At 42.9% G+C, this 23,356-nt stretch overlaps 1 protein-coding gene across 2 annotated transcripts in view; it reads right to left on the reverse strand.

Annotated features, from left to right (window-relative positions):
* Positions 1-23,356, reverse strand: part of exo1 (exonuclease 1) — a 35,911-nt gene that overhangs the window by 10,765 nt on the left and 1,790 nt on the right. For both annotated transcript variants that reach the window (XM_037124810.1, XM_037124809.1), the window contains exons 2-9: positions 22,557-22,753; positions 22,151-22,270; positions 15,764-15,887; positions 9,676-9,813; positions 9,205-9,417; positions 7,156-7,343; positions 6,505-6,607; positions 6,208-6,421 (exon numbers count right to left, since the gene is read on the reverse strand). In XM_037124810.1, the coding sequence (XP_036980705.1) occupies positions 6,208-6,421; positions 6,505-6,607; positions 7,156-7,343; positions 9,205-9,417; positions 9,676-9,813; positions 15,764-15,887; positions 22,151-22,270; positions 22,557-22,717 (1,261 nt within the window). In that variant the 5' untranslated portion in view covers positions 22,718-22,753. The remainder of the gene's footprint in view (positions 1-6,207; positions 6,422-6,504; positions 6,608-7,155; positions 7,344-9,204; positions 9,418-9,675; positions 9,814-15,763; positions 15,888-22,150; positions 22,271-22,556; positions 22,754-23,356) is intronic.

The raw sequence follows: 23,356 nt of genomic DNA on the forward strand, positions 1-23,356 counted from the left end.
ATGCTGCCCTGATTACTGACCCGCCCATTAAATCCTGAACAGAGAAATTTTAAAACACAGTTTGTGAGCCTAGCTCCACAATTTTTTTTTTTTTTTTTACATGTTTTAAAGAAATAGATTTATGACCTATTTAATGTGTTTAGAAGAAAATGGCTGAATTTGCTTTACACTTTAATACTTTTGCATCTTTTACACCTTCTGGATGTAGTCTGATGAGGTGCATCTGCCATTCATTTTCAGACACATTTGTGATGACAATTGTGATGCACAAGAAATGACAAATTAACAAAGAAACAAACAAAGAAACAAAGAAACAAAAAATATGCAAAGTAAAACGTGTTTCATGGCAATGAGAAAGGAGTCAATAATGTATTTCTAGTGTGTTTACTTGTATTTTTAAAAAACTGCATATAAAAGAGGACATTTTACATAAAAAATACTGAGTTGGGTCAGCTCATAATGCACTAAATTTGTTACATGCCTGTATCAGTACAAAGTAGAACTGCAGTTCAGTTTGTATCATGTCTTGCTCATTTTAACATTTTCCCTGCCTCAAGCTAATAAACTTTAGGTAGTCTCCTCAGAAATAATGTTTTAAGGGTTTCATTGCAAATAACCATACATTAGCATAAAAAAGGTTATGATGATGATGATGATGATGATGATGATGATGATGATGATGATGATGATGATGATGATGATAATAATAATAATAATAATAATAATAATAATAATAATAATAAAGCATTTTATTTGAAGGCACCTTACACAGCACTCAAGGACAACGCACATAACAACAACAACAGCAGTACATAAAAGAAAAATGAATAAATAAATAAAATATCAGTAAACATTTTAGTGCAGTTTAGGAAAGATAAGTAAATAAATAAATAGGAAGATGCAAATTACGTAGTGCAATAATAGAATAGGTGAGAGTTGATTGTATGATTAGTCAGATGTCGAGTAAGCCACTCAGAATAGGTGTATTTTCAGGTGGGATTTAAAGGTGGCGACAGTGTCAGAAGTGTGAATGTCAGGTCGGAGAGAGTTCCAAAGGCCGGGGGCAATTCGGCTGAAAGCTCTTGACCCCATGGTGGTTAGGTTGGCAGATGGGGCACAAAGCTGGATGGTAGAAGAGATCTGAGAGTGCAGGAGGGTGTGTGGATATGGATGAGTTCAGCAAGGTATGAAGGTGCCAGGTTGTGGAAAATCTTGAGGAGTAGAATCTTGAACGCGGGATTTGATGGGGAGCAAATGGAGTTGCTGCAGGGCCGGAGTGATGTGTTCAGTAGAGGGAGTTCTGGTGAGGATACAAGCAGCCGCTTTCTGGACCAGTTGGAGTTTATAGAGTGATTTCCACGGAAGACCATGGAGGAAGGAATTACAGTAGTCCAGACGGGATGTAATCAGGGTGCTTACAAGAATGGCCGTGCAGGTTGGTGTAAGTGAGGGACGAAGGTGGTTGATGTTGCGGAGATGGAAGTATGCAGATCGGGTGACATTATTGACGTGGGCTTCGTAGGTTAAGGTGCCATCCAGGATGACACCCATGCTCCTTACCTAGGGTGAAGGTAGAACAGTGGAATTGTCGATGGACAAGGACAAGGGGTTGTGTTTTGCTAAGGTGGATCTGGTACCCATGAGGAGGACCTACTTCCTTTTCCTCTACTTTCTCTCACACACACCTATGTTCTCCTCTCACACACACATATTCTTCTTTTACATATTTTCTTCATATATATATATATATATATATATATATATATATATATATATATATATATATATATATATATATATATATATATATATATATATATATATACACACTATATTACCAAAAGTATTCGCTCACCCATTCAAATGATCAGAATCAGGTGTTCTAATCACTTGGCCTGGCCCCAGGTGTATAAATTCAAGCACTCAGGCATGCAGACTGTGAAACAAGACATTTGTGAAAGAATGGGCCGCTCTCAGGAGCTCAGTGAATTCCAGCGTGGAACTGTCATAGGATGCCACTTGTGCAACAAATCCAGTCGTGAAATTTCCTCGCTCCTAAATATTCCACAGTCAACTGTCAGCTCTATTATAACAAAATGGAAGCGTTTGGGAACAACAGCAACTCAGCCACGAAGTGGTAGGCCACGTAAAGTGACGGAGAGGGGTCAGCGGATGCTGAAGCGCATAGTGCAAAGAGGTCGCCGACTTTCTGCACAGTCAATTGCTAGAGAGCTACAAACTTCATGTGACCTTCAGATTAGCCCAAGTACAGTACGCAGAGAGCTTCATGGAATGGGTTTCCATGGCCGAGCAGCTGCAGCCAAGCCACACATCACCAAGTGCAATGCAAGGCGTCGGATGCAATGGTGTAAAGCACGCCGTCACTGGCCTCTAGAGCAGTGGAGACGCGTTCTCTGGAGTGATGAATCACGCTTTTCCATCTGGCAATCTGATGGACGAGTCTGGGTTTGGAGGTTGCCAGGAGAACGGTACATTTCAGATTGCATTGTGCCAACTGTGAAATTTGGTGGAGGAATTATGGTATGGGGTTGTTTTTCAGGAGCTGGGCTTGGCCCCTTAGTTCCAGTGAAAGGAACATTGAATGCTTCAGGATACCAAAACATTTTGGACAATTCCATGCTCCCAACCTTGTGGCAACAGTTTGGAGCGGGCCCCTTCCTCTTCCAACATGACTGTGCACCAGTGCACAAAGCAAGGTCCATAAAGACGTGGATGACAGAGTCTGGTGTGGATGAACTTGACTGGCCTGCACAGAGTCCTGACCTGAACCCGATAGAACACCTTTGGGATGAATTAGAGCGGAGACTGAGAGCCAGGCCTTCTCGACCAACATCAGTGTGTGACCTCACCAATGCGCTTTTGGAAGAATGGTCAAAAATTCCTATAAACACTCTCCTCAACCTTGTGGACAGTCTTCCCAGAAGAGTTGAAGCTGTAATAGCTGCAAAAGGTGGACCGACATCATATTGAATTCTATGAGTTAGGAATGGGATGGCACTTCAGTTCATAGAATGAGTAAAGGCAGGTGAGCGAATACTTTTGGTAATATAGTGTATATATATATATATATATATATATATATATAAATATATATATATATATATATATATATATATATATATATATATATATATATATATATATATATATATATATATATATATATATATATATATATATATATATAAAGACAAAGTGTGTGTGAAAGGAGAATGTATGTGCATGACAGTGAAAATATATATGTGAAAGGAGAATGTACAGTGGGGCAAATAAGTATTTAGTCAACCACCAATTGTGCAAGTTCTCCTACTTGAAAAGATTAGAGAGGCCTGTAATTGTCAACATGGGTAAACCTCAACCATGAGAGACAGAATGTGGAAAAAAAAAACAGAAAATCACATTGTTTGATTTTTAAAGAATTTATTTCCAAATTAGAGTGGAAAATAAGTATTTGGTCAGCTACAAAGAAGCAAGATTTCTGGCTGTCAAAGAGGTCTAACTTCTTCTAATGAGGTCTAACGAGGCTCCACTCGTTACCTGTATTAATGGCACCTGTTTTAACTCATTATCGGTATAAAAGACACCTGTCCACAACCTCAGTCAGTCACACTCCAAACTCCACTATGGCCAAGACCAAAGAGCTGTCGAAGGACACCAGAGACAAAATTGTAGACCTGCACCAGGCTGGGAAGACTGAATCTGCAATAGGTAAAATGCTTGGTGTAAAGAAATCAACTGTGGGAGCAATTATTAGAAAATGGAAGACATACAAGACCACCGATAATCTCCCTCGATCTGGGGCTCCATGCAAGATCTCACCCCGTGGCGTCAAAATGATAGCAAGAACGGTGAGCAAAAATCCCAGAACCACACGGGGGGACCTAGTGAATGACCTACAGAGAGCTGGGACCACAGTAACAAAGGCTACTATCAGTAACACAATGCGCCGCCAGGGACTCAAATCCTGCACTGCCAGACGTGTCCCCCTGCTGAAGCCAGTACACGTCCAGGCCCGTCTGCGGTTCGCTAGAGAGCATTTGGATGATCCAGAAGAGGACTGGGAGAATGTGTTATGGTCAGATGAAACCAAAATAGAACTTTCTGGTAGAAACACAGGTTCTCGTGTTTGGAGGAGAAAGAATACTGAATTGCATCCGAAGTACACCATACCCACTGTGAAGCATGGGGGTGGAAACATCATGCTTTGGGGCTGTTTTTCTGCAAAGGGACCAGGACGACTGATCTGTGTAAAGGAAAGAATGAATGGGGCCATGTATCGAGAGATTTTGAGTGAAAATCTCCTTCCATCAGCAAGGGCATTGAAGATGAGACGTGGCTGAGTCTTTCAGCATGACAATGATCCCAAACACACAGCCAGGGCAACAAAGGAGTGGCTTCGTCAGAAGCATTTCAAGGTCCCGGAGTGGCCTAGCCAGTCTCCAGATCTCAACCCCATAGAAAATCTGTGGAGGGAGTTGAAAGTCCGTGTTGCCCAACGACAGCCCCAAAACATCACTGCTCTAGAGGAGATCTGCATGGAGGAATGGGCCAAAATACCAGCAACAGTGTGTGAAAAGCTTGTGAAGAGTTACAGAAAACATTTGGCCTCCGTTATTGCCAACAAAGGGTACATAACAAAGTATTGAGATGAACTTTTGGTATTGACCAAATACTTATTTTCCACCATGATTTGCAAATAAATTCTTTAAAAATCAAACAATGTGATTTTCTGTTTTTTTTTTCCACATTCTGTCTCTCATGGTTGAGGTTTACCCATGTTGACAATTACAGGCCTCTCTAATCTTTTCAAGTGGGAGAAACTGCACAATTAGTGGTTGACTAAATACTTATTTGCCCCACTGTATATGTGTATGAGAGAAAATGTATGTATGTTAGAGGAGAATGTGTGTGTGTGAGCAGGCCAGGATGAATTATGTCTTGTACAACCCTCTCATACATTCCTGTAGGAAGGCCTTATTCGGCTTGGGTGGTCGATAGTGTGGGTAGAGTATGGCTTGGTTAGAATAGTAGGGGCTTTGGTCAGTAGAAATTGTACAGGAATGTTTACAGGTTCTGTGTAATAAAACTATTTCATTGGCTAGCACCTCCCTTTCCATTATCCAGGTCTGTTACTGCCCTGCATGAAATAAAATGTATGCCAATTTTCTTTACTGCATGTTGATTAATAATCAATTCATTATTATTTTCATTATTATTTTCATTATTATTATTATTATTATTATTATTATTATTATTATTATTATTATTATTATTATTATTATTATTATTATCGTTATCGTTATTGTCATTATTATTATTATTATTATTATTATTATTATTATTTTCCATTGATCAAATTATTTATTAAATTAAACGATTAAGTATATCTTTAGAAAGCATTAAAAAGCATGTCATGAATGCAACATTTTTTAATTGGTTTACCTGTACAGTTGGAAAATCAATATCATTAGATTCCCAGTGAGGCATTTTCATCCCACTCATGATCTCATACCTGCCCTACAGAGATGTCTTAAATGTGAATGGGTAGAGCATAGCTCTGTTTGATGTGTTCTCTATGCTTGACTCAAACTGTAATTTCACACAGTAGCTCTCATAATGTCTGTTTTTTCAGCGGTTATAAGCTGTAGCCTAGTTGTGTATGGTGTGCAAACAACAGCCAGTGGTGGAGCTGATGTAATGGACTGTTAGCCCTAAAAACTGACAGTATAGAGCGGCCCCAGAGGATGAGTGACCCTCAAAGGAACAGCCGAAGACCAAGGGACAGGCCGAAGTGGTCTGTGTGTTTTATTGCAACACTATAGCTTTTAAACTACCGAAAACCAGAGTTACTGTGTGTGATTCTAAACACCAAACAATAAGTGAAGCTGTACTGCAGAAAGCTGACAACTGAGGTAATGAGTTGTTTTGCTATGAAAAGACTCACTGTCTCATCTCATCACATTGGTGTAAATAGGTATGCTTTAAATTGTTGCAGACCACATTCAAGTGGAAACAAGTCTTAACATGTCCTGTCATGAATTTCTGGCCTAAATTTGCCACAGGCTAACTTGCCATGATTATCGCATACCATCACTCAATCAGATTCTGGGGATGAAATGGTATAATTGGTGCATTTGTTTTAAAAAGGCACGCAAAAGTCTAAAAGGATGCATAATAACAGCTTACCTTCTCGTGGTCTCTTCACCTGCAGTTCTCGGCAAGGCAGTCTCAGACTGTCCAGGTTGATGACTCTCTCCTTCCCCCTGGTGGCGAGAGGCCTGTCTAGGAGGACAGCATTCTGGGACGGGGCACCATTTGCTTGCTTGAAGTCTTTACTCCAGATACTGGGCCCAGTGGGAGCTGGTGAGTCATTCCAGCTATGACTGCGGGGTTTAGAAGGCTGAAAAGACAAAGCTGTTCTGAATTAAATGCGATACCTTATTCTGATCATCAGGAATCCATTCAATGATTGCAATCTAATACCTGAAGAATGGGTTTGTCCGGGCAAAAGTCATCGATCTTCTTCATGGTGTTGATGTCAAGGTTTCCCATGGCCATTTGCAAGCCTGTGTCATCTCCAAGACGACTGGATTCAACGTAATGAAGGATTAATGGTCCCAAATTGAAATGGAGATTTCTGTGTCCTTTTTGATTATACAACAGGTCTACATGCTATGTGATCACTGCTAAACTATGAAAATGCTCAATTCACAGAGAAATGCTCAGGTTGCTTTCAGAAACCCTATTCAAACAAGCAGTCAAAATCTCTGTATGGTTGTGATGTCATCTCTATATATCATCATCATCATCATCAAGTCATGGCTGTGCTGGCAGAGAGGAATCAAAAATACAGTGATCAGTGCCTGCTATGGTCTGTGAGAGTCGACTTTTTTTTGGGTACTGGACCGTAAAAAAGATGGGCACTAAAAAAAGGACACACAGGCTAAAGAGTGTACTTGAACATTGCTGCAGCAATGGCCAGTGTGAGAAAATTATTCTTATATCTGGCATTAAATACTATGCAAGTGATGGAGAAGAACATACAATTTCCCAACAGTAACATACAATAACAGTGACTACTTCCATTATTTTCAAAAGTTAACATGTCAGATGTGATTCACAATGGGAGGATACAGTCCAGCATAGCTGAGACTGGCTGGGTCAATGTCCTCTGGGTATGGGTTGAGGGGCACAGTCTTCCTCTTGACAGGATCAAACACCAGCTGGTATAGAAAGGTGTTATTGGCTTTGATGAATCCCTCGATGTACTCTTCTGGAACAACTAGGTTCATCTTTAGGTATTGGCTCATCTTTCTGATCACCTGACAGGGCAACAAGAGCTTTGTGAACAAAAGTATACACTAGAGGTGTGAAAATGTCTTGATTATAAGATGCATCGCAATGCGGACTAGGGATTCTGCATTGATACAAAGACAGAGCATAATCAAGATTCTGCAGTATATGCTGATTGTTGATCAGGCCACAGCTGAACAATAGAATTACGCTGTGATGTTGCTCCCATGCTTTGAACTGTGGGTGGACATCTGTTAACAGCTGATTCGTAATCGAATCTTGAGGCCAGTGAAGATTCACACCTCTGACATACAAAAATGAAGGGAACACTTTAATCACACTTCAGATCTTGATAGATGAATTATTCAAGTTGAAAATCTTTATTGATGAGCACTGTATGACTTGTTGAGAACAAAATGATGTGACAATGGTCAGTGTTAACCAAAAAAATCAACTCACTGAGGGCTGGATTCAAAATCAAAAATCTGTGCAAAACATTTAAAACACAGGCTGTGTGAATTTTATCACAGCAACTCATGATGTGAGTCGGTGTGTATGGCCCCTGTATGCACTCCCAACAACATCTGGGCACGCTCCTGATGAGCCGATGGACTGTGTCCTGGGGGATTTCCTCTCAGACCTGGACCAGGGTACCAGTGGGCTCATGTACAATCTGTGTCCGTGCATAACTTCCCATAGTTGCACAGTTGGATTTCTGATGTTAGTCAATGTCATGTTATCAATTGAATTCATAATTGCAAAATGTCTCTTCATAAACTCAGCCTACCAAACATCAATTAAACTAAAAATTAACTCCACCAATTTCACACATTAAAGCATGTTTACAGGTCTTGGGAAGCACTACTACTGCCCTTGCATTAACCATAATGGAATTTAGCCTGTAGCACTTTTTAGATAGAAAAGGTGGCACATTTGCCCCAAGGTAAGGGCGGCAATGTGTGGAGGCAAAACGGAGGAGTAATATTCCTCCTTTTCCAAAAGCCACCAGTGAGGTAGGCGTAAACATGTGACGTGCGTGAAGCACGGAGTTGGGCAGTGAACAATGACAACGGATTTGTATTCAAGATAAGAGCTTTACATTGCCCCCCATTGGCGTTTAGAACTGGGTTCTTAGCATGGGGGCTTTTAATTTGAAAGTAGCGACCATTCATAGCTTGCCTCTACAACAACAAGCAGAAGTGAAGACAGCTACAGAGACAGAGGAGGACACTAGCATCTCCCGGATCTCAGCGGCTGTCCAGTTGCTCATCTAGATGTCCGCGGATGAATTGATGAAGTGACTGCTGTGATTAGCTGTTTCCTGGTTATAAAACTCCCCGGCTGTGGGTCGCACAACAGTGCAGGTCTTCGAAATCTCCACCCATCTCACGCAGTGGCCAGCACATTGACGCCTTGTTTTTAGATAGCAATGGTGGCGCAAATAAGTGTACCCTCCGAGGCGGCAATTGGCGGCCCTAAACAGACCCCCAATTTGCCACACTGTCTAAAACCATGGACCAAGCCGCAAAAAAGACAGCCAAATTGGCAGCTTACTGCCCAGTATAAAAACAGCTACTGAGTGCCATCACAGGAGGCAACTGCAGCTTCCTCTGCAGTAGTAGCAGAACTTCTCTAAACACACTATAAAGTGTATAATTGATGGAGTTGCCATTTAAATATGTGCCCTCTCCTCCCACTTCAATGATAGCCTGTCAGAGCTTCCTGCAATTGGTCCTAAAGTCCAAACAATCAAAGAAAATGTTTTTACACTAGAGTACATCCAACCATGGTAGGTGGGTAGGTGCGAAAGGGAACTAAGTTGCCATGTTCTTTCTTTAAAGGGAGTCATCTTTGGAATCCCAACATCACTTTCTCATCATCTGGACTCACCTTCAGTATATCAGGGTCTTTGGCCAGCCGTAAGACCTTGCAGGCCTTGCTCAGGCCAATACCATGCAAGGAGGGCAGATAATCACAGCCAGACAGGATGCACATGTAGCGAAACTTCTCCTCTGTTAAAACATTACCCAGGGAACGACAGCGGCCCAGGTTACTTTGGTCTATCTCCAAGCCATTTCCTTGCTTGTCCATTTTGAGGATAACCTGCAAAATTGTGAAATACAATTGATTATCAAATTGGTCGTAATGTCTGAACAGAGGTTCTTGTGGCTTTCTCTTAAATGCTATGGTTTGCTCTAAATATGATGAACACTGAAGGATGCGATCATGTTGGACATTGTTGTTCTTAGCATTGTACACACAGTCAGCAACAGGGCCTTTTCCAAGAATGCAAAATGTTATCTGGTTTGAATGCTAATGCCTTAAAACTTGATCCATCCCCCTAGGTCTAGTGTGTGATACCTTTTTGCAGCCAAATGCCAGCAGGTCAGAGTCTTCTGTGATGACAGCGTGGGCCAAACCAGATTTAGTGAGGTAAGCTAACTGGGCATCAGCTTCATACGGAGCCACAATGCAATCCACCCCTCTTGCTCTCGCAGCCTGGTTTTAAAAAAGACAGGACATAAAAATGCAGCATAATTTTCTTAACATACAGTATTGCTACATATAGCCACAGAGAATAAAGCAAACATGAGAGCAACATATGCACTGACTGCAGCAAAAAGAAAAATGTAGTGACTCAACTGACAAAATGCATGTCAACTTGAGGTTTTCTAATCCAGTGTTTCCCCTATACGCATCTAGCAGTGGCACACTTTGCTGCTAAAATATGGTCGATGAAAATCTACTAATTTATTTAGTAAAAGGCAGATAAGAGAGGAGAGGGTTGTGTTTTTATCTGTAATGGTAGGCCTTATTTTGTACTACATATGCTTCATATCTAGGTCAATTAACAGACCCGCAATAATAGTCAGGCATGAAAACAGGTCAGGGGTGAAAAAGGTGAGAGGGACACAACCCCTCTTGGGGTCCCAGGGAAGAAAATGTTGAATGCTTCATATTTCAAAGCATCAATCTGATGCATTTTGAAAGAAAAATCAAGCAGAATTACAAGAGAATATAAATGTATAATAAAGTATCTATCTATACATGGTCACATTATTAAGGGTGTCACGATTTCGATTTTAAACTGAAATTGACCGAAATTAAGTCACATTCTCAAACTACTAATTTAAAAAATGGGATCATCGATGCTGCCACACCCCCATGTCACGTCCGGTTAGCTTGCCAAGCAGAAAAAAAAACACACACGGTAAGTGTTAAAGTGCTGCGAGTCAACCTCCTCCAACTTAGCTACTAGCTAAGCCAGTAGCTATTAGCCACAGCCAGCCAAACGATAGCATGGTGTTACAGTATTCCTGTTCGTCTCCCGGACCGTGGTCGAGAAGCACAGGGGAGATGATTTCCTCCAGGGCGAAGTTTGTGTTTACCGTTGGGGTGAACCCCCTTTCACATGTTAAGCTGGTCAGGAAATAATACCAGGGAGCTTTACTTTATCTGGAGGAGCTGTCGCCTTTATTCTCAGCTGAACTGCAGTCTATATTGTACACTTTATTGCCCTTGCTACTACTGCTACTCCTTTCGCTTCTTTGTTCTCTCCCATTCATTCACTGTACGCACGCACGCACGCTCCCTCACTCTTGCTCGCTACGCAACTCTTACAACAATGGCAACTGGAGAACCATAGCCAGAGCATGAACCCCCTCCGCTTACACTGAAGTCGCAGGTGTGGAAGTAGTGTGGATTTCCAGTCAGTTATGTTCACAATGTTCGCGTTGTCGACAAAAAAGCCACAGTTTGCAAGCTCTGCAGAAACTAGATGGCAGGTTATTTTGTTTAAGTTTCTAACTAACCGAAGAGATAAGATACTGTTACATTACACGGTTCTCCCCAGACAACGGAACGGTAGCGCAGCGCCGCTATACTGTTAGCTCAGCGCCACTATACTAATTTTCAATGTTAGCTGCTTTGTAGGGGGTGAGGGTGACAAGCGAACGTCCGTCCGTCCATCCGCCAAACCCCAGTCGGACGATTGCGACCGTCTCTGAAAAAGTTGCTGTCTCTCTGCTTGGTCCGACGATAGTGGGTGAGGGTGACGAGCGAGCGTCCGCCAGTCCGCCCGACAATAGCGACCGTCTCTGTCCGCCCCGTCCAATGATTGCGACCGTCTCTGAAAAAGTTGCTGTCTCTCTGCTTGGAGGAAAGGTGCTGGCTACGTTGTGTGTTAATGCTATGACCTTCACCTTCTTCTTGTGCACTTCTGTTTGACAGTGTGCCTGCAGTCCATGGCTGCCTTTGTTTGCATAGTTAACAGCCGTTTTTATAATAGGCAGCAAGCCACCAATTTGGCTGTCCTTTTTCTGTGGATTATCTCTGTTATACCTCCATGTCCCATCCATAGCCCCCCCAAAATATTTTCTCATCGGATCTACACGTTTTCGACAAAAGGTGAGTGATTTTCATGCCTAACAGTATCTGTCTTATAACTGTTGGGCCTCACCCCACATATCACAAACAAAGGAGAGGCCTGTAAGGAATATCAAAAGCCTAACTACCAGGGCCTTTTCAGGAGAATTTTTAGAGCAAAGGAACTGAGTAGTCTTGCCACCGTGTGTGACCACAGTACGTCATAGGGTGGTGCTCCCTGATTAATGAATAGCAGCAACCTACATTTAATTAACTAATAATAACAATTTCACTTCTCCTTGAACCGGCACCTTATCGTGGTGGAGGAGTTTGAGCACCTGAATGATCCTAGGAGCTATGTTGTCCGGGGCTTAATGCCCCTGGTAGGGTCTCCCAAGGCAAACAGGTCCTAGGTGAAAGGTCAGACTAAGATCGGTTCAAAAGCCCCCAATGATAGTGATTAAAACGAGGACGCGTACGTCGCCCGGATCGGCGTCACCGGGGCCCCACCCTGGAGCCAGGCCTGGGGTTGGGGCTCGCAGGCGAGCCCCTGGTGGCCGGGTCTTAGCCCACCGGACCCGGCCGGCCCAGCCTGAAGGAGCGACGTGGGCCCGCCCTCCTGTGGGCTCACCACTCGCAGGAGGGTTCAGAAGGGGCAGGTGCCGTGTGATTTGGGTGGCGGTCGAGTGCGGGGGCCCCGGCGACCCAATCCCCGGATGGTGACTCTAGCCATGGGGACATGGAATGTCACCTCACTGGGGGGGGAAAGAGCCTGAGCTGGTGCGAGAGGTTGAGCGGTACCGACTAGAGATAGTCGGGCTCTCCTCTACGCACAGTCTGGGCTCTGGAACTGAACTCCTTGAGAGAGGCTGGACTCTCTTCTACTCTGGAGTTGCCCACGGTGAGAGGCGGCGAGCTGGTGTGGGCTTGCTTATAGCTCCTCGGCTCAGCCACCATGTGTTGGAGTTTACCCCAGTGAACGAGAGGGTCGTTTCCCTGTGCCTTCGGGTCGGGGATAGGTCTCTCACTGTTGTTTCGGCTTATGGGCCGAACAGCAGTGCAGAGTACCCGGCCTTCTTGGAGTCCCTGGGAGGGGTACTGGAGAGTGCACCAACCGGGGACTCCATCGTTCTTCTGGGGGACTTCAACGCTCACGTGGGCAGCGACAGTGTTACCTGGAGGGGTGTGATTGGGAGGAACGGCCTCCCCGATCTGAACCAGAGTGGTGTTTTGTTATTGGACTTCTGTGCTAGTCACGGTTTGTCCATAACGAACACCATGTTCAAGCATAAGGATGTCCATATGTGCACATGGCACCAGGACACCCCAGGCCGGAGGTCAATGATCGACTTTGTGGTCATGTCATCTGGCCTCCGGCCGTATGTCTTGGACACTCGGGTGAAGAGAGGGGCTGAGCTGTCAACTGATCACCACCTGGTGGTGAGTCGGATCCGTTGGCAGGGGAGGAAGCTGGACAGACCTGGCAGACCCAAACGTATTGTGAGGGTCTGCTGGGAACGTCTGGCAGAACCCTCTTTCAAAGAGGTCTTTAACTCCCACCTCCGGGAGAGCTTGGACCTGATCCCGAGGGAGGCTGGGGACATTGAGTCCGAATGGACCATGTTCTCCACTTCTATTGTTGATGCGGCTGTCCGGAGCTGTGGCCGTAGGGTCTCCGGTGCCTGTCGTGGCGGCAATCCCCGAACCCGATGGTGGACTCCGGAAGTAAGGGATGCTGTCAAGCTGAAGAAGGAGTCCTACCGGGCCTGGTTGGCCCGGGGGACTCCTGAAGCAGCTGACGAGTACCAGCGGGCCAGGCGAGCGGCAGCACGGGCAGTCGCGGAAGCAAAAACTCGGGTCTGGGAAAAGTTTGGAGAGGCCATGGAGGAGGACTATCGGTCAGCCTCGAGGAAATTCTGGCAAACCATCCGGCGCCTCAGGAGGGGGAAGCAGTTCTCCACCAACACTCTTTACGGTGGGGCTGGGGATCTGTTGACCTCGACTGGGGATATTGTCGGGCGGTGGAAGGAATACTTCGAGGATCTCCTCAATCCCACTGACATGTCTTCCATAGAGGAAGCAGGGGCTGAGGACTCAGAGGTTGACTCATTCATCACCCAAGCTGAAGTCACTAAGGTAGTTGGGAAGCTCCTCAGTGGCAAAGCACCAGGGGTGGATGAGATCCGCCCTGAGTACCTCAAGTCTCTGGATGTTGTAGGGCTGTCTTGGTTGACACGTCTCTGCAACATTGCATGGCAGTCGGGGACAGTGCCTCTGGACTGGCAGACCGGGGTGGTGGTCCCCCTATTTAAAAAGGGGGACCGGAGGGTGTGTTCCAACTATCGGGGGATCACACTCCTCAGCCTCCCTGGGAAAGTCTATTCCAGGGTACTGGAGAGGAGAATTTGGCCGATAGTCGAACCTCGGATCCAGGAGGAACAATGCGGTTTTCGTCCGGGCAGCGGAACACTGGACCAGCTCCATACCCTCCGCAGGGTGCTCGAGGGTTCATGGGAGTTTGCCCAACCAGTCCACATGTGTTTTGTGGACTTGGAGAAGGCATTCGACCGTGTCCCTCGTGGCATTCTGTGGGAGGTGCTCCGAGAGTACGGGGTCGGGGGCCCTCTGTTAAGGGCCGTACGGTCCCTGTACGAGCGGAGCAGGAGCTTGGTTCGCATTGCCGGCAGTAAGTCAGACCTGTTCCCGGTGCATGTTGGACTCCGGTAGGGCTGCCCTTTGTCACCGGTTCTGTTCATTATTTTCATGGACAGAATTTCTAGGCGCAGCCACGGGCCGGAGGGGATCTGGTTCGGGAGCCACAGGATTTCATCTCTGCTTTTTGCGGATGATGTGGTCTTGTTGGCTCCTTCGGGCCGGGACCTCCAGCATGTCCTGGGGCGGTTTGCAGCCGAGTGTGAAGCGGCTGGGATGAGAATCAGCACCTCCAAATCCGAGGCCATGGTTCTCGACCGGAAAAAGGTGGCTTGTCCTCTCCGGGTTGGGGGAGAGCTACTGCCTCAGGTGGAGGAGTTTAAGTATCTTGGGGTCTTGTTCACGAGTGAGGGAAGGATGAAGCGTGAGATTGACAGGCGGATCGGTGCGGCGGCCGCAGTAATGCGGTCGTTATACCGGTCTGTCGTGGTGAAGAGAGAGCTGAGTCGAAAGGCGAAGCTCTCGATTTACCAGTCAATCTACGTTCCTACCCTCACCTATGGTCATGAACTTTGGGTCATGACCGAAAGAATAAGATCCCGGATACAAGCGGCTGAAATGAGTTTCCTCCGCAGGGTGGCAGGGCGCTCCCTTAGAGATAGGGTGAGGAGCTCTGTCACCCGGGAGGAGCTCGGAGTAGAGCCGTTGCTCCTCCACATCGAGAGGAGCCAGTTGAGGTGGCTCAGGCATCTGTTTCGGATGCCCCCGGGACGCCTCCCTCGGGAGGTGTTCCTGGCATGTCCCGCTGGGAGGAGACCCCAGGGAAGACCCAGGACACGCTGGAGCGACTATGTCGCCCAGCTGGCCTGGGAACGCCTTGGGATCCTCCCAGAAGAGCTGGAGGAAGTGTCCGGGGTGAGGGAAGTCTGGGTGTCCCTTCTCAGACAGCTGCCCCCGCGACCCGGTACCGGATAAAGCGGAAGACGATGGATGGATGGATGGATAACAATTTCATTAATATTCAATAATTAATTAATATTCACATCGATTTTCAACCTAACTAATTAACCAACATAACATTAACTAACTAACTAACATTAGTACTCTCTGTTTCCATGCTTTACTGAAGTATGGAAACAGAGAGTACTCTGACTTATACCTTTCAAAAATAAAGTTGTACGTTTTCTCACTACTGATGCTTTATATCCAGACCAATTCACAAAAATGAATAAAGTATTATAAGCACATAAATACGGAACTAACGCTTACCTGATTATGTCAGCCTGACAATTAATACAAAAGCTTTGGGTAGATGTCACCACTGAAGTAAAGATAAGGACCTCCGCTGCTTCAACTCAACCGCAGGGGAAACAATGTAATCAATCACCACATTGTGAACTTTGGGAAGTAGCCCCAGATATGAAGACTTTACCTTAATAAGATTGTGTGCCATGGCTGGGGTGATGTTAACACAGCGGGTAAAACAGTCTCTGGCCTCAGACACTTTGCCTTCACGTAGTAGCTGTCGGCCTTTCTGAAGGTTGGCTTCTCTGCGTCTGAGAGGTGCATAAATGAAAAAGAATGAAACACTTACAATTTTAACCATCACAAGAAATTTGTATCTAATTGAGAATTTAAACTGAAGGCTACATTTCTGGACAATGGTTTAAAACATTAATAGTCCAATGTCTTTTAAGTATGCAACAGTACACAGAAGTCTGGGTTTGGTTTGTACCTCGGTAAAGGGATCATGTTTCGGTACAATTTTTGAAGAAACAGGAAAGTGACAAAAAAATAACTACTGCATTTGGCTAGGTTTCTTTTAATTATTTTTCAACTGACATACGTGCAATTACAGTTTGTTCCACCTAGTAAAGATAAAGAAATGTTCAAAACTGCATTTAAAATGATGATAAGAACAGCATGGCTTGGCCAGACAGGATTTCTTTAGATACTTACAGCTGCTAAACCACACTGATAAAATAATTACTAAAGATGATTTGGAATAATCAGGATCTGGGATTGGTATACTAAGAGTTTTTATTTCAGCATATAGAGCTGAGTCATACCAAAACTATTTCAAAGCTGTATAAGGGTCTTCAAGAATTCAACAGGGTGAGCACATCCAACATTAGAGAAAAATGGGAAAGCAAGGGAAACTTTGTATTATCAAAGGAGGAATGTGAAAAACAGTGGAAATCAACCAACTCTCTGTCTAGCCTTGGAAGAGTTTAACTGGAAAAATATGATCAGATACTTTATAACACCGGTTCAACAATCCAGGATGAGGCAGAAAGCATGCTGGAGAGGCTGCGGGGCTCAGAAAGTGAATCATCGATTTTAAATCGAAATCGTAACACCTAATATTAAATATGGATGTCCCGATCAGGTTTTTTTTTTACCTCCATACGGAGTCCCGATCCAAAACTTAGCCTTGATATTTTCCTAGATAATAAAGCTGCATTAAGAAAAAAGTACTGGCATCGAAGCTGTTCCTTAATAGATTTGTATTTTTCATTTTGTTGAAACAAAGTACCACATATACTTTCATATGGCTCTTTCTTATTGTGCATTTGCTTTTGCAACATTGGCTTACCACCTTCCTTGTGTTAGAAAATCTGTGACGCTGCACTGTGACAGCAGACCAGCTGAAATGTGTGTCAGCCCATGTTTGGTACCTCCTAATTATCCATTGCTTTTTTCATATTCTTTACATTGTCACGTAAAATGACGTGGACACATTGCTTTAAGCAATATTACCCGAGAAGGTGTGCTTTAACGTCATTTATACCATGGTGTGGGGGAATACTCGATTCTGATTGGCTGCAGGGTGTCCATTAACCCCTGATATATGGACACCTACTAAGTAGTTCCAGTCAAATTGACTGTTCACTGCTGTAAATCAATGCGCTAACTGGCGTATCAAATCTGAATATTTTATTTCCAATTATCCTCTGAACACCACAGGGTGGCGACTGTAACACGCAAGCTGCAGAAAGCACACTTCCCCTCTAAACGTACTGAAATGCGAATAAGCTCACATCCCGTTTGCTGTTCAGCTCTCTACTTAAGGCTGCGGCCACAGTAATGTTACACACGGTCAATCATTTGTTTGTGAAAATCATGATATTGATTTGGGGACAATGACATGACTGGTTAGCTAGCTGGTCTTGTTAGGTAGCATGCTGTCAAATTATATTTACTGTTTGTCAACCGTACGCAATGTTATTGACTTTGAATCTTGCTAGCATAGCGTTAGCTTTCTGGCTCATTGCTCAGCAGACTAGAATAGCTCCCGTTGCCAAGTTGTATCTATGGTCCGTCCTATTTATGGAGGAGTGAACACCACTTCCGTGGCATAAGAACCTTATGGGAGGGAAATGATTGTTCCAGGTTTTAGTCAAACCCTCAGCATTACCAGGGAAACTTAGTTATGGCTCGTGAAAAACGCATGGAAATATAAATTAATGGTCTTAATTTATTTTCTTTGGCAATTGACCATGGTATAAGCGGGATAATGCCCTTCGAGGTGTCCATAAACAGGAGTTAATGGACGATGCAGAGGCCTAAGAACCGTCCGTCAGGCATTACTTACACTACCCTTACTTGAGCACGACAGTGATGCCGCCACAAATTGACCACACACATACGCACGTTCTTTCATGGGCAGTAATTTTGATAGCTCCTCTTTTGCAGTCATATCTGTAAACACCATCCAAATTAAAATGCACATCTGGGCTGTATCGCTAGTGTCTGTAAACTTGTCTAACTGCAGTGAGAAACACTCACAGTCTGTGATGTCTCTCCGAAGCTGCTGTGCCAAATCCTCGGCCATTACTTCACAGCGCTGTGTAACTGTACCATGACCATCCAACATCGCCTCGAGCCAGGGGAGAACACAGCAGCAGAGGAGAGCGACAAAGGAGCCAGCTGGTGAATAACCCTGAGGCTGTGTTGCAGGGAGGACCGACGGAGCAATGATGGACAACCCACTGTGTAGTGAGTACGTTGGTTTGAAAGTTAGCGTTGCTAGTCTAACAGCTGATCGGTGGGGCTAACAGATAATCAGCGGAGAGTCAGTGTTGTACATTTTAACAGTTCAAGAGTGCCTCAGCGTTCCCCTTCTTCGGAATGGCGATGGTAGTTTCACAAATGCACATTTTTGTATATCTCTTCTTTTGTTGATACCAATTGAAGCCCCATGTATCCCTGACTGCAGTCAGGCAGACCTCAATGTGAGCGAAGTTAAACGTTTAACACCGCCCACTCTCTTTTTATAATATTGTTCATTTAATTTTAGGTGTATCGTTAGGTTATATGAATTAGCTGCACATGAGCTAATGTTATATTAAAACTAATGTAATACCAATATCAGAGTGCATTCTGTGGTATATGCACTGTACTGAGTACAAGAAAAAAAAATTAATGCATAGTCCAGTCCTTCCAGAAAAAAAAGAGTTTTTTTGTGACTGTTGCTGGCAAAAATCCTTGATTATGCGGCACGTTTTCTTAAAAGAAATGCGATGGAATATGCAGGATATTTATGCAATGAAATTGCAGGGGCTTGCAAAAATTGTGGGAACTTGCAAAAACTGAGGTTTGATGAAAAAGTCGAAAAAAAAAAAAAGAGATTCCCCCAACACCTGTTCTCACTAGGCTACTACCTTAATGTAAAGAGTCATTTCTTATTACTTCTTATGATAATCAAGCATACTACATCACAGAGAGTGCTGGGAATATTTAAGTTCTCATCTTGTTTTATTTCAGACCTTAATAAACATATGGCTTACAAAACATTGATGAGTCAAACAAGGTCTGTAGCTTTACAAAAGGAATATGCTACAACTTCTTTAAAAATGAATAAATAAAATATTAAAAAAAATAAAATGTGTGCTTTCTGTTTCACAGAGGTAGCTATACAAAACAGACATCTTCTGTTAAAATAAGTGCTTCCAATGCACAAAATGCAATCTCTTACTACATACTACTAATATACTTACAACTGTAAGGTTTTTGAAACTGACTGACTGATTTGTGGGCTTCATCATGGCTTCATCACAGGGTTTGCTGCTTTTTGATGATGTTCACGTTGCGTAATTACGTCACCTCATAATGTTCCCCATGGGGGAAAATGGCTGCTTTTGTGTGAAGTAATATTTCGTGTGGAAATCGGCAATTTATGCTTCGAAAGTGCGGCGTATTTGAAAAAATGCAGCCCCCACATAAATATGGCCACATTGAATTATGTGATCGCATTATCGTGTTTTTCTGGAGGGACTGCCAGTAAAAAAATTACACATATGAAGTGGCTGTGATTTAACTGCAGTTATGACTGCATGTTGGATTTATTCTGGATTTCAACTTGGGTCTTGTAAACGGAATCAGCACGCAGTCCTCAGTGACATTCATAGAGCAATGAGCTGGATCAACAGTCACCAGCATTTACTCCATGGGCAGGAGCCTGCGGTTCTCCAAATGGACCCTGCCAATCAGATGAAGGCACTTGTGGACGTCATAGAAGGACAAGTGGATAATGAAAAGGATGAATTTCTCATAACCTTTCAGCACCAGGATTATGGAAACTTTCTTCAAACTAAGTGTAGATGAAGAAAACTTGAACATCAATGCCATGTTCCTCTAAGAGTGATATAATATGATCCGTACCTCAGACTCTTCTTCTCCTTCCTCTTCTCCTTCTTCTTGGTATTATTAGTATCATCATTATTATTAATATCGTTTTAGTATTTCATTAACATTTTTACTGTTTGCCTGCTTGTTTTATGTTAATGTTTGTTTGTTGTTTGTTGTTAAATAAGTTGCTGGTCAGCAAAAATTTTAAAAAAGTTATCCCTTTAATTTTGATAACATTAAGAAAGTATCTCAGGTTACGTTTGATTATGATAAATACACATTAAAATATATTACTTTTTTCATCATTTAATGAATAATTATGGTACATTATGGTTTCCTGTCCCTCTTCGGGCACCGTACAAAATGAGTTGGGCAGTTAAACATTTAACTCCGCCCACAATGAGGTCTGCAGGTCTGCAGTCATTGAAGCCGCTAGCCACAACACTTAGCTCACATGTGCTTTGCAGTAGCTAGTGCATTTGCTCATGCATGGTGACCCCTGACACGTGACCCTACAAGAAGAGATCTCACTGGCCGTCCTGTACGTCAGTCAGGCGGCATAGACTCGATCTGTTTTAGAGTGTCCTCTGGTGGACGCCAACACTCATAACATGGTTGGAGGGTGTTTCGTCTGTTTTTATATTATTTTTCAAATATTCATTTACCAGCCATTATAAATGCAGATACCAATAGTTTCAGTAGGGCTCTAATTTGGACTCACTAATGGATTTGTTTTTATGCATAAATGTTTAAAAGTTTGCCGGTCTATAATAGAGTTGGTTATTGTTCAGATAATTTGAATGTGTTATTTAGCATTAGCCTCACTAGCTTAGTTGCTGTGCTTCTATTTGTATTTACTTGTGTAACTAGACACAAAGGTGTTGTAAATTGGAACAGTGATGATACATTAAAGAGAAAAAATAAAGCAAATCAAATGTGTGTGCATGTGTCAATAATGCGTTTGGCACAATACATAAGTGCTTCAGAGAAATTGAGGATGAAAGCATACATTGTTTTGTTTGTTGTTTTTTTTTTCTTCATAAAGTATTTTTCTGTTTGAATTAAGATGCAGTTCCAATCTGCTATATCTCCTTTTGCCAACTTTTGCCTCAGTATTTGTTGGGAAATACCCTTTTTGGACCTTCAACATCTTCACATTTCTGAGGTAGGTGTGGCAACTAACAACTATATTTGATTTTATTTGTTGATTATTTTTTCAAATTGTTATCCTTTAATGGCTTAGGGTAGGGTTGCATTTCTTTCAATTAATTTTTGTCCCATTGGTCTGGCTGGCTGCATGGGAGATGCCACTTCTCATTTGCCTTGTTTTTAGTTTCCTTGCTGAAGTGGAAGTCATTCCCGTCCATCTTGCAGGCCGTCTAAAATCATATATTTTGTTATATTTATGTTATTTGTGTTCTGAAGAGTGACCATCAAGGACAGAGGAGAGCAGCCTTCAAGGAAAACTTTTCACTGGCTTACACACCCTCTTAGCAGATAACAGTTATTAATTGGATGCTGAAGCTGTTAGTGTCTCCATAGATTAGTCTTCCAAAAAAAAGTGATCATCCAGCAAAAGCTGTCCACTACAGACATATTTGCAGAAACATTTTTAAACTTTGCAATCATAAAGGGAATTTAACTGCCTGTATTAAATGAGAAAAAAGTAGCCATGTTCATTAAAATAGACAATTAAGAATGTCATACATTGAGACGCATCAAGAAGTGTTGTGAATGCCAATCGTTGACGAGTGAACTGATATCAAAAAGGACTGGGAAGCCAGTGAAGATTCACCAGTATACTGGAAGGTGATGGATTGTTTTCACAGAACCTGGTGAGGGATAAAGGTGTTTGAAGATAAGATGGCTCACACCTTTACTGTGTGTTTATGTGTTTCATGAAATGTGCAATGTGCGATCCTTTGGTTATTACTTTGACATGTTTATAGCATTTCAGGTTGCAACACAGTGACAGCTGATAGAGGTGCAGTTTGATGCCATTTGGATAGAAAATGTCTGAAGAACAAACTCCTTCAAATGTATTACAAGAAAATAAACAAATTACACAGTTTTCCAATGGAATCTAATCTAATCTAATTTTGAGCTTTGAGATCATATCATAGGCTGTCCAAGATGTACCATGTGATATGCATCTATACACTCATATACAATCAATGTAAATACTCACTCTCTGCGGGACTTTTCCACAGCTTGTTTTGAAGGCAGATTTCGTCCATCAAACACCAGAATAGGTTTGACTCTTAAGGTCAACAGCAAGTCCACAAATTTCATGCAGTACCGTACATACCTAGGATTGGAAGAATTAAAATGGTAGTATTAGTTCTGGACATTTAATTATAATTGTCATTGTAAGAAGATTACAAAGTAGGGGTGCACAGATATGAACATTTTATTTTGGCTAATATCGATACTGTAAAATACCTTAAATACTACAAACAAAGACATTCTCTTTATAATAAAATCGATACCAGTGTTAGACTGATAAATGTGGGCATCCCTGTTACAAAGTAAAAATTAACATATTTCTGAAAACATTTTAATTTTCATTCTGCAAGAATAAAAAACAAACTTACTGATCTGTTGGTTCTCCTTTTGCGAGCTTCTCAGCACATGAAAATGCTCCTTTATGCAGCCAACAATATGTGTCCACAGCCACGGACTGGCCTTTGTATTTTTTCACATTGATGGGCTCTGCTGCATCTTTGATGAACTGCAGCAATCCGGATATTCCCATTTTCAGCTGCCAAGTTGAACTACACTGATTCTGAAACTGAAAGAAATAGCAAAATACTGACAAACACAACTCAGGCAGGAAATGTATATCCACCACACAGAAAGCTGACTGATAAGAACATATAACCATTAACCCATTCTTCAGACTACCCAACTGCTTCATTTAAAAAAAGGTATGAAAAAAGCTGCATGAGCCAACATCAAGAACTGCAAATCCATCCATCCATCATCTGTACACATTATATGTACGCCGCTTAATCCTCTGCAGGGTCGCGGGGGGGCTGGAGCCTATCCCAGCTGACTTAGGGCGAAGGCAGGGGACACCCTGGACAGGTCGCCAGTCTATCGCAGGGCTAGTAGCTGTCATTATTTCTCTAATTTTCATCACATTTTCAACTCTTTAAGGGCTTTGGATTATGTTCATGTTCATCATCTGCTTAAGTTGAAAAGGTGCACTATGCAGTTTTGGAGAAGAAATTCAGACCCAGAAATTTACAGAATTTACAGTATTAAAGTGAAACACTCACCAAAAAGCAACCCAGGCACTTTTAAGATTTACCGTAGTTTTGTTTTCAGGCAAGCTAATTTTCAGGAGGTCCACCATTACTTAGCTGTTAGGTCGCACTTGGGGATCAACACG

Source organism: Acanthopagrus latus, chromosome 15, assembly GCF_904848185.1.
Source record: "Acanthopagrus latus isolate v.2019 chromosome 15, fAcaLat1.1, whole genome shotgun sequence".
Classification (NCBI taxonomy): Eukaryota; Metazoa; Chordata; class Actinopteri; order Spariformes; family Sparidae; genus Acanthopagrus; species Acanthopagrus latus.